General features: G+C 32.6%; 1 protein-coding gene across 3 annotated transcripts in view; it reads right to left on the minus strand.

The window, feature by feature from the left end:
* The window catches only part of DMXL1 (Dmx like 1), a 124,568-nt gene that overhangs the window by 44,263 nt on the left and 67,545 nt on the right, over positions 1-12,760 (minus strand). For 2 of the 3 annotated variants that reach the window (XM_081133425.1, XM_081133424.1), the window contains 4 exons: positions 12,614-12,690; positions 10,476-10,603; positions 9,731-9,979; positions 3,212-3,390 (listed from right to left, as the gene is read on the minus strand). In XM_081133425.1, coding sequence (XP_080989551.1) covers positions 3,212-3,390; positions 9,731-9,979; positions 10,476-10,603; positions 12,614-12,690 — 633 coding nt within the window. Of the gene's footprint in view, positions 1-3,211; positions 3,391-9,274; positions 9,389-9,730; positions 9,980-10,475; positions 10,604-12,613; positions 12,691-12,760 lie in introns of all 3 variants that reach the window. The other variant, XM_081133426.1, reaches the window with a different exon arrangement.

Consider the following 12,760-nt stretch of genomic DNA (forward strand, 5'->3'; position numbering starts at 1 on the left):
GAGACGGGAGAAATGAAGACAAAGCAAAGGATAGAGAGGAAAAGCACAGACAGGATTCAGAATAGAACTGGAGTCTTTGATAGGAAGGACTCTTCATAATCACAGGGGGAAAGACTAAGATGGGAGAAAATAGTTATAGTTCATGATAGGATGATAAAAGAGTGTTGTCTGATACTATTTTTTAATTACTTAAGAGATGAGGTCATCAGTTAAGAGTGTAGATGAAAGAGATGTGGGAAGTTTCAGAAGTTATACAATCTTGAGTGTAGGGAAGCCTAATAAAGAAACATAGCAGGGAGGACAGAACCTCTGGAACAGCTGAGTGAAGAGGTTGGTAAGTCCTCTCCCCAAAAAGCAACAATAAAACTGCACAAAACTGTCAAAAACGATCACTTAAAGATATTGGAGATCAACCAAATGCATATAACACATAAAGCAATATTCAAGAAAAATCTACTGAATCTCTGGTAAAATAGTAAGAATGTGGCATTTTGGCCAGAGGCTACCCTCATCCCCACCCTTGCCACCCTGTGGTGCAATTGTTCTGCCAGGGCCAGAAGGGCAGTCTGTGAGGACTAAGAACTCGGCTTCTTGGCCAGAAGGCGCTGACTTTGATAAAAATCTCATGCCCGGCCCCAGCCAGTTTGGCTCAGTGGCTAGAGCATCAGCCTGTGGACTGAAAGGTCCTGGGTTCGAGTCTGGTCAAGGGCACATACCTTGGTTGCAGGCTCAATCCCTGGCCCCGGTCAGGGTGCATGAGGGAGGAAACCAATCGATGTGTCTTGCTCTCACATCAATGTTTCTCTCTCTCTCCCTTCCACTCTCTCTGAAAAGCACTGGAAAAAATATCCTCAGGTGAGGATTTAAAAAAACACACACTTCCATGCCCAGTGGCACTATCAAAAACAATAAAATCTTAGTAGTAAACAATTAGGGAAGGCTACCATCTCAATTATCCTGAGGCTGTGATACAGATTGGGGCAAGAGCAGACCAACCAGAAATTAAACAAGATCCAGGAATAAGAAGACCTTGGTAATCAAGAATCCTATATCCAGCAATCTATGTTTCAAAAATGAAGATGAAATAAAGATATTCCCATATAAATAAAGTGCCTAGTAAACATTTGCTCAATGAATAAATGACTCTGCAAAAGGCAATGAAGAAGGAGGAAATACAAATGCCCTCCTTTACACTGAAGCATGTAAGATAGAAGAAAAAAAAAAAGCCGCTGCTTAACAGGCCAGGGGGACGGGTGTCACGAGAAAAGAATAATGTGTCAATTAATACAAGGGAAAAAGGAGAACATTCAGAAGCTGAGGATGTGAAGAATTTGGCCGATCACAGGAGAAGAAGATCTATATGGGCGGTTCTTGCTTTGTGTGTGGTGTAGGAATGTAAAGATGTCTAAGCAAGCTGAAGCCATGCAAAGGAATCTTAATATCAATGGAAAATTAAAAATGTTCTGTCACTGTTAAAAATATGTGTCAAAACATTAGAAACACTTACGGTCAGGTCAGCTAGGGGAATTAAAAAAAATAGTAAAAATAATATTTATTTTGTACACTGTAATTAGTGTTAGAAACATTGAGAATTAAAGTATTTTATTTATTTATTTATTTATTTATTTAAAAATATCTTTATTGATTTCAGAGAGAGGAAGGGAGAGGGAGAGAGAGAGATAGAAATATCAATAATGAGAGATTCACTGATAGGCTGCAGTCTGCAACCCAGGCATGTGCCCTGACTGGGAATCGAACCCTGATCTCCTGGATCCCAGGTCGACGCTCAACCGCTGAAGCCAAGCCAAGCTGGGCAAGAATTAAAGTATTTTATATTTTTGTAAAAAATTTATAGAGTACTTTGAATACTGCTCCTTGCCTTCTAACTGTATAAAGCAAGCATCTTTTCTAAAACTTGGCAAATTGTCATAATCTTATCTAAATCTGTATCAGCTTCCAACATTTTGTGTTTTGTGCTTTCAATGTTGTGAAATATCACCCAGAGTTCCTTTAATGGGAAGGTTTTTTTGTGGGGTTTGGTTTTGTTTTTCCCATTTCACTATCTCTGAAACATCTTCATCCTTTTGTCACACTTTCCTCACTTATATTACTAATTTAGCCTTCACTAGATTTCTCTCGCTGCACATCTAAAATCTCTTAAATCACAGTAATGTCAATAATCCCAAAGTTAGCTAACTTTTGCATAATTTTATATTTGATTTGAATTTCACTTCCAGTACTATCACTTTTCACCTTTTTTGTTGCACTTTCATCAATGTTTGTCAATTCCCTCTTCTATTTATCCAGTTTTATAAAATGTCACTTGGGTTTATCGTGGGAGACAAGGAGGCAGGACACTATCCCTTTTCCTGTCTGTGTATGAACTGAACAACAGACACTAAATGACCAATCACCAACAGGCTTTGAAAGAACTACTGTGATTAGTAGGTGGTCATGAGGTGCATGTGTTATTTTCATTGTAATCTGTGGACTGAAAAGCTAGCAGGGAACTTTATACTTTATGCAATTACTCACATTTAATAGACTGTGGCAACTTAAACTTGAAACATGTTGTTGAGGGACTGTGTTATCTAATTAAACAGATGAAATTTGTGTCTATCAGAACAATGCAAGACTGCAATAGTATAGAAAAGGAATCAGAATATGGATGGTACTTTAACTTCTGACAGTCTTGATTCCTTAATTACTACCAAGTACATTGGTATTGAGGTGTTAACCAATTTATCTTTTCATCTTAATAAGAACTTCATTTAAAATGCAAAAATCGCCAGGCCAGGCATGGCTTAGTGGTTGAGCATTGACCTAGGATCCAGGCAATTGGGGTTCGATTCCCGGTCAGGGCACTTGCCCCAGTTGCGGGCTAGGCAGCCGATCAATGACTCTCTCATCATTGATGTTTCTATCTCTCTCTCTCCCTCTCCTTTCCTCTCACTGAAATCAATAAAGATATATTTTTAAAAAAATAAAATAAAATGCAAAAATCATAATTTATCAGAAAACTGCCTTAAAAACTGCTTGGAAATATAGCCAAAATATTTTAGGGTATGCTGTTTGGTAATATAGCCTGATAAAATGAAAATTTTCTAAACCACAGTGCGAAAATATTGGAAGCATCAACAATTACACTTATTTTAATCACTTTCATTTTCATTTAACTATATAAATATTGACCTGGAAGCACTTTTATTACCTTGGCTATGAAATAGTCCCAGATGCTGAGCTCAGGTGGGATGAACTTCTCTTTGACTGTCAGCGACTCTTGGCTTACTGGTGGTGGGGAAGAGGTCTGTGGGGCAGATTCTCTGCCAGATATTTTTGATGGCCTAAATCGTGTGCTCTGCTTCTCTCCTTCTTCCACTAGCGAAGAAACTAAAGAGAACAAAGTAAAGTATTATTAAATAAGTACTATTTTCATTGTATAAGACCTAAGGCTAACTACAAGTAAGTACATACACAAAACTGAGATTCTTATTATGATAGTAAGGTAAGAAAATAGGTCAAGTGAGACGAAAATTATCTTGAATTTATCTCACTCTCTGTTGACTTGTATAAGTATTGTATTGTATAAGTAGGTGATGGGATGTAATATCTGCTTGTAAATGAGTTCACATGATAGGAAATGATCTACATTGTTTTATTTTGTTTTTAAAGAATATCATGGTAAAAAAAAGGAGTATCATGGGATATCAATGTTAATTAAAGGCAACAACTCACTTATGAGATTCTTCAGTAATCACTGGCTTTTATCTACATTTTCAATGAAAATGTAAAAAATTCCAACACATAACTACTTAAACTGATTCAGACTTTTAGAAATGATTTGAAGATGGGATTTTCTAGTCAATGGAATAACAAAGAAGTAGAAAATGTAATCTTTATTGTTTTAACTCTAAACACTTAACAGTTAATATTCTTTTAGTATTTTACCTTAGAATATTAAAGGCATTAGCATAGAAAAACAAGTTATACAAGTTTTTAATTAACACTAAGTCATAGGATACAAATCACCAGTGGAGAATCGAGGATCTCCTAGACACAGGCATGGTCTGAAAGGCAAACAACTCCACATTAAGGCACATGAATATTCTCCTTCAATGGTTCCAGTGAGAATTTATTTACCTCCCAAATTAATGCAATAATTGTGCTGTAATAAATTTTGTTTTATAGTTTGAAGCTATTCGGATTGCATAAACAGCATGCTCATGCATTATATCGAGCCACAGCCAAGCTGAGTTTAACAAAATAATTTAGTTATTTCAGAAAAAGGAAATTAAATAAAATTAGTATTCTAAGATATGGCTAAAAAAGTGGTATGACTATTACATAATCTTTCAAAAGATTTTAATTTCTTTCTTTTTTTGGTAATCCTCACTCGAGGATACTTTTTCCATTGATTTTCAGAGAGAGTGAAAAGGAAGGGGGTAGGGAGGAAGAGAGAGAGACTGATGATTTAAAACATTTTATGCTGAAAGCAACAGATATAGAGAAGATAAAAGTCATATAAATTTAAGAAAAACAGATTTCAAATCTATTTCTTCCCTTCAGCAAGGTAATTCAGTCTAAGAGGTCTCCTAAGAGGAATATATTCATTCTCCTTTATCATTAGGGGTGTGAGAACTAAAAATGTATGCAAACACAAATTAAGTATAAAACAAATTCTCAAAATTATATGTAAAACATGATTTTACAAGTAAACTGCAAAGATTCCTAAAAGGAAAAGACAAAATCAGGAGATTAAATAAGCAGTGAATTTAAGGTACTTCTTAATACTCAAAGAATGAAACTAATGATAAAGTCTGGCAGGTGATATTATCCAGATTTTACAGACCGCTGACTCTCAAGGTCTTCCTAGGTTTACTACTTCGCACAGTAACTTGCAACTGCTTCATAAATGTCTATAAAAATGAAGTGATGAATGTCTTAATAGAAAGCAGTGATCTGTCTCCAAAAAACAGAGCAAGGTAGTCTCCAAGGTAGTTGGTGTCAAAATGGCTCATTGAAATATGGAAGGAAAATATTACTTCTGTTTAGATTTATTTTTTTAATAAGTAGAAGGGGGAAGGAGGAAGAAAAGAGGAGAAAACAGGTAAGAAGGGAAGAGAGAAAAAAAGAGAGGAGCAGGGGAGAAGAAAGGGAAGGGGGTGGAGGGAAAGGCGGCGGCACAAGGGGAGGAAGAAGGAAAGGGACAGGGAGAAAGAAAAGGAGGAAAGCGGTTAAGAGGAAGAAGAAAATATAAATTGTCACTGTTTAATATCTGAATCAACAATGGGTGCATGTTATTTATAAATAAATAATGCACATATATCGCGGTTTTACTCAAGCATGTTTTATGGATAGGGTTATGTAATAAAAAAAAAAATCTGGAGATACCTGCTCTAGAGCACTGCTTTTCAATCACCCTGCTGGCTACAATATGGTTCTATCTGTAAAATTTCATCTCAAACTCCACAGACTTATTAAAAATTTGAATGGAGTATAATATTCAGGGGGGGCAAAAGTAGGTTTACAGTTGCTCATATGAAAAATAATACAATAATTAATAAATAATAAAACAAGAATAAACTGTTTCGAGTACCCACAAATGTAAACCTACTTTTGGCCACCCTGTATACACAATGAAATATTATTCAGGTGTAAAAAGGAAGGAAATCCTGTCACATACGCAATACAGATGAACCTTGAGGACATCATGCTAAGAGAAAGACAGTCACAAAAAGACAAATACTGTAAGACTCCTCTATATTAGGTATCTAAAGTGGTCAAATTCATGGAAATAGAAAGTAGAATGGTGATTACCGGGGGTGGGGAAGGGAAAAGGGGAAGTTGTCGTTCAATGGGTATAAAGTTTCAAATTTGTAAAATGAAAAAGTTCTGGAGATTTGTTTCACAACAGTGTGAATGTACTTATCCCTACTAAACTGTACACAAATGGTTAAGATGGTATATTTTATGTGTTTTTTACCACAAAAAAATTAATAATTAAGAAAATACATCAAAGCTATTTTGCTGCAGCACTTAGGACTGCCAGAAATATATTAGAAAATGGTGTTGGACATAGAGATCACATGCCTATTCTCAGTAAGAGTGAGGGAGTCTAGATGAGAGCTGAGATGTTCATAAAAAGATATTTATCTGTAAAATTTTACACATATACATTTTTTAGTGTTTTTTTAAAATCTTCTACGCTTTCTCTACCCATATTATCTAAGTATTTGCCTTCCCCAGTAGTTATGAAATGAATATAATGCTTTTTAAACTTAAAAATTTTTATTATATGGCCCTCAATGAAAAAAAAGGATGTCCAAGGCGTTCTAATCAAAAAATGTACTTATTCCCTTTTCTAGTAAAACTAGTTATTTTGCGGTGCAGCAGACAAAAGTGTTTGGCATACTCAACTATATTTTAAATAGTTGATTTTGTTTTATATTGTAAATAAGCTGACGTCTTACCTTATTAAGAAAGGTTGCTATTTTGCTAAAGGAATGATAGCAATGATATGTATAATCATTAAATATTGAATACAGAACTTTTGTTTTATACAAGTTTATGGGAAAAAGCAAAACATTTGGATTTTCTGAACTGTATTTAACATAAATAATCAAATGCTAAAAATATAATTTAAAATGTCTATAACATCATTAGCAGTCTCATAGTAAAAAAAAAAAAAAAAAATGAAATGCTTACCACAAATATTCATTTTATATTTCATTCTCAGTTTGGAGAAATAAAAAAATCACTACTGTAAATTTATCAAGATAAAAAATTCACAGTTCTTATAATTGCAAATATTATAACAAAATACAATAAAAATTCTTTAAATATTTTGACTTGCTATATAATATGCAATGAAAGCAAAAGTATGGATTTCTAACTGTTAGCAGAAAAAAGGTAATTTTTTGAAAATTTCTATTCTGTAGCTGCTTGGTCTACTTTAAAAATTAACCATAATAACAAAATCAGGACTCCATGAACATACACCTGAACAATAGTTTTAATTAATTAGAAAATAATAAATCCTTCATTAACATATAATGGGAGTTCACAAAGCAAATTAAATTTATTTTAAAAATAAATTACGGACTTATGTACGTTGATATGTTTGTTAAGAATTTTGCCTGCTGAGCTAACATCTAATAAAAATCATCTATCATTTTCTTACATTACAAAGCTTAAGTCATAATTAAATTTTAAGTCACTAAAGGAATTAGTACACTGAACATATTATACACATGTAGCAATATAATTTAGTTCTTGAGACCATTATTTCAAAGAAAATTAAAATGAGGATTTATACCAGAACATAAAAACACTTTTTAAAACACAGGTTTTTAGGGGTTCCAAGCATGTATTTCATCGTGAATATACCATATTACGACACTGATTAGGTTGTCAAGAAAATGAAATACTATAGACTTGTCAGTTTTCCATTCGCCAAATTTAAATAGTAAAAACTAAAAATATATATATTAATTTTGGCTGCACTGTGATCAACTTTTCTAAAACACATTATTATATACCCTTGGTCAACAATGTATACTGAATATATGTGCAATTAGACTCTTGGGACAGTATACTTATGTTTAGCAGTAATTCAAACATGCAGGGCTGCTTATATATAACCTAAAGTTTATCAGGCTGCTGTGCTGCTTCAGTTGGTGAGTTTACAGATCAACATAATATTGCATTTAAAAACTGACATTTCAGAACTCTGCCTTATATTAAAAGCCACTCCTACTTGTTTCTTGTCTTGGTTGACTTTCTGTTCTCAGATTTTCTCTCTTCAACTGTCGGCTGATCTGTTTCACAGGATTGCTGCTTCTAATTACTATTACTGCCTTCACTATCTACTGTCTTTACTTCTTCCCCTTTTCTGTTTTTCTATTTCTTTCTTTCTGTTTTTACTCCCTCCTCCTAGATCAGCTTTGGAGACATCAGGCCTTTGACTTCACCATTTTCTGTTTAGCAAACTGATGAATCATATTAACTCATGTCTTCTGTAAATTTTGATTCAGTTATTGTTTGTATTCAGAATAGTTCCTGGGTTCTCAAAAAGAGATGAGCATCACATAACCTAGATGTGGCTACAACCAGCCCTACCATTAAGTAAACCACGTTTTAAGTACTCTATATTATTTGGCTGCCAGTGGTGGAATACAGCTTATGATAGTAGTTATGATGTAGTGTACTTGAAAGATAATTTGTGTGATGGCATTTCTGTCTAGAAACAACTAAGTCTAAGTGGTTAAACAAAGAACAACCTGGACTTTGAATAAGGTTCTCTATATTATTTGTGCTCAGCAAAAATGGTTAGAACTGAGACCTAATGCCTAACCAGTAAGAATGTATTTTTAATTTTTACACATATGTGGATATGCCATAGCAAAAATTTATCCCTTTCTAACATTTCACATTAATAAGATCAGTCTTAACAAATGCTTTTCTCTTAGAATACACTAAAAACAGGGCAAAAATTAATTTACCAATTATTTATTTAATACTAATCTCAATAGAGCTATAAATTTTACTCCATTACACTTCGAGGTTAGTCTTTTCCTTTTTTTTAATCCATATAAAAATATAAAGCATAGGAAATTACTCTTTAAAAATTAGAAAAGAGATGTTATGAAAATTAGAATATTTTTTAAAAATTTAAAAGCAAGATTATCACATATGGGCTAATAAATTACAAAAAGAAAACTTTAAAAAAAAGGTAGAAGGCATTATGAAGATTCTTTCCAGGTCAAGAAAGCATGGTATTCTAATCTTTAAATAAATATATGTAGTTTCACTATTAGAAAGTTTAGAAAAGAGGATACAACTGTTTAAAATCTTTACTTTTCATGGTATTATGAACACTTAGAAATCCAAAACCACTAACAGCCAGAATCATAATATGCAAAACATGAAGCAGCGTCAATTTGAAATGTTTTTTCCTATCATTTCAAGCCATAGTTTGATTCGCCATGATTAGCGCTGACATTTCTTTATTTCTATACATTTAAAGATATGTTGAAGTCTAAGTGATAGAAAACATCAAAATAAAGAGTTTTTAAAAAGAATAAAAATTCAGAAGTGACTTTCTAAAATGCTAATCGTTTTTTAAATCAAAAATATGGCTTGCTTAAAATAAATTTTCAATTTTCTATAATAAGTGCCAAACGAAACAAAACTGGCCCACTGTATCCCAATCCCCTCCAAAACAACACAAAGCAAGCTGAACTGTAAAAGCCTATTTCTAAAGCTAATATCTTGCCTGCAAGACTGGGAGGACTATGAGAACTGATGGTTGAAAGAGCTTTGGAAAAGCCCACACATTCCATGGAGAATACCACTACCTGGTGGGGGCTAGGCATAGCAAAGTGCCTTCCTGCCAAAGAAAGAAGAGAGAATCTGTATTTGGGATAGAACAAAAACCAATGTTATATTATTTCAATAAATGAAAATTTCAATAGTAAAAGATTAAAGAAAATTACATTAGATAGTTCTAATCACTGGTACATGGGTATCTTAAAGTTTGAAATTGCACCAGAAACTTTATACTGCATTTTCACCATAAAAGTATTTGTTCAGAATTTAAGAAAATGGTCTGTATCAGATCTTTCTGTGAATAAATTAAAATGTAATTACATTTGACAAAGTTATCATTCAGATAAATAAATGAAGCCTCAGTCTTTAAAAAAAACAAACACGTAACAGATTAAAAACTAACCGGGTAATGCTTTTGAGTGTGTCTGTTCTTTGCTGGAAACATGTGCACCTCCACCAAATACAGCAGACCACATTTTTTCATTTAGAGGATGTGCCATAATCCGAAACAGTTCATTACTGGAATGTGTTGCCAAGCCATGGATGACGAGACTAAGATACACTGCTGTGAGACTCTCACAGAGCAAAATCGTAAGCCCTGACTGGGCTTCCTCACCAGAAGAATTCAAAAGTCGAATTAGAGAAGTGATTCCTAGAACAAACAAACAGATATCACTGACAATAAATAAGAAAAATAAGAAATTAACTACAGTTTCTAATTTTTAAAAAAACTTTATTGCATCAGGATTAAAATATTTTCTTCTCTAGAGTCATGGACTAGTAGAGTCCTTCAGTTAATGCCTAATTCTGAGCCATCTGTTCAATTTAGAGAAACACTGAAAATCTGTAATCTAAATCAAACCTGATGCTAAAATTTAATTGCCATAACAATGTTTTTTTATTATAACAAAAGCAAAGTTATAAAAAAGTGATATAACAAAACATTTGTTATCTTAATATAATGATGAAGGAAATACTAAAGTTAAGTAACTGCATAATTTGTAACGAGTGGTGAATACTGAAATGGTATCAATTCTAACAATATTTAACAATGATTATCATATAGCAAAACCAAACCAAAGCTACTTTTTCCTCATCTGATTAAATTCGAGCTAAGAAAAACTGACACACATATAAATTATTTATACCTGGCCACTGAGCTGGTGATGTATTGGGAGTTATTGTTTCATCTAAGCCTCCTGCTTTCAAAGAATGTCGATGGGGAAGCAGTACTGTCTGATACATCATTCCGGTAAACTGATTTGTTTGAAATGAACTAAGAGAAGAAAACATTTAAATAAAAGTAATCTATAATGACCTACAACAATATAAAAAAATAATAATATACAATGATCTAAAATAAATTTCACATATAATATTCCATGTTTTAGATCTAACTTCTAGGGTACCTTAAATACAAATTTTTTATTAGTTATACTACTATTACATCTACACTATACTCTATAGTCTAGTGCTATATTAAAACAAAGTGTCCTTTAATTATAAATATACAAATTTTCTAAATTAAAACACATGTCATAGGTTTTAAGCATATTTATTTAGTGAAAGTCAGAATATGTACAAACGAGAAAACTGAATTACTATTGACCACAAGTAGCAAGCTTATATATCGCAATTTAAAACAAGGCTATTTGGTTGAAAACAAAGTCAATTCAGGTTTAATTTAATATTTAATGGCTAGTCTACCCTGTATCAGGGTAGGTTACATCAAGTATATGCACCAGGTTCCAGGCATATAATAAAAAAAAATGGTTTGTGTCTCCCATGAAATTTATAGCCTGGTGGAGAAATCAGACACAAATAAATTTATCACAATGTTTTTAAAGACAAAACCTATACATACAGTGCCATGAAAGCAAAATACAGGAGCATTTCACATAACTTGGGAATTCAGGGTAAGTTCTCCAAGTATATGGCACTTTAATCTACAACTAAACAGATGAATTAACAAAATAACTTGCAGCTTGACATAAACTATGAAATATAACAGAAATGGTACATAAGATTTTGTTAACCTGTCAGAAATATCTATATCATATGTTAAGTAAAGGAATATAATATTTAAATATAGCACATTTAATGGTTAAAACCTGTTCTGATTGGCAAGTCTTATTAGTGATAGCATTTTGATGCATTTTTAAGTAGTTTCTCTTGCTTTACTTTTCGATTTCAAGATGGCAGAGTAACAACAAAAATCCCATTACAGTAAATGGACATAAGAAAGATGAAAATACATTGATGAAAAGAAAGTCATACTCATAACAAGAAAATGAACTCTTGGAGGACAGGGGTAAAAAAATAAATAAATAAAATCAAGTTAAAGCAAACCTAGAAATACATAACCAGAGCAGTAAGCTAGCTTACCCTACCCATGGAAAAATTCAAACACATAACATAAACAGACAATAAAAAAATCAAAACTAAGGAAGGCTGATATCACATAAGAGACAACAAACTCAGTGAAGGACCTACACCTGAAGAAGCAGACTTATTAGAATATTAAGAAAAGTGTTTTATACTAAAAAAAGTTAAAAAAAATCAGGAAATAAAGACAATAAGTTATAAAAATAAATGTAGCTATTAAAATCAACAAAGATCTTAAAAATGAAAAAGAATTTCTTAAACAAACTTAGGCTTAATAAAAGATGTTGCTATAGAACGAGTTAGTGTCTGAAAAATGAAGCTAGGATTTCTCCTGAAAAGAAGCAAAAAAGACATAAAGATAAGGGACATATAAGAGTGTTAAACAATACTTTTTAAAAGCCTAGATGAATTATAGTGAAACCTTAAGACATAAAGAAATATCAACAAAATAACTCCTCCATAAAATTTTTCTCGATTCCAAGTCAGTCACTACCTCCTCTATGCTCCCTAAGCCTTTTACTATCCATCATATATAGTACTTATTATTTAAGTGGCATGCCAGGCTATACATCATTTATCAGTTCACATTTGTTTTTAACTACACTGACCTTAAGGAAGGAGAACTTATCTCAGTGCATAGTATGCTGTCTGGCATTAGGCATTGATCAATAAAAGGCTGCTAAATGATTTATGTTGACAAGGGTTTACTTGAGATTCATTTGCTGTAAGACGTAAGTTAAAATTTCAAAGATAAAAAAAACAGTACTCAACACTTCAGCCGTATGCTTTTTGCAATATTTAAAGTGCACTGCTGTATAGTTTTTCCAAAGCAAGAGCATACATATTCTGAAAAACTCATCAGTTTACTGCAAGCATTCTTAAATTTCACAAAGATATTTACCTGTAGTTATGACTACCACAAAGGCACTGATATATACAAGCAGAAAGTGAGGCTGCTAAAGTATGCATTACATATACCTGGAAAAAAAAACACCGAAATTACTTTAAGTATGCAATGTAACTTTTTTCAAAACCTAATATAATCAGC

The sequence above is a fragment of the Miniopterus schreibersii genome (assembly GCF_964146895.1).
Source record: "Miniopterus schreibersii genome assembly, chromosome: 3".
NCBI classification, from domain to species: domain Eukaryota; kingdom Metazoa; phylum Chordata; class Mammalia; order Chiroptera; family Miniopteridae; genus Miniopterus; species Miniopterus schreibersii.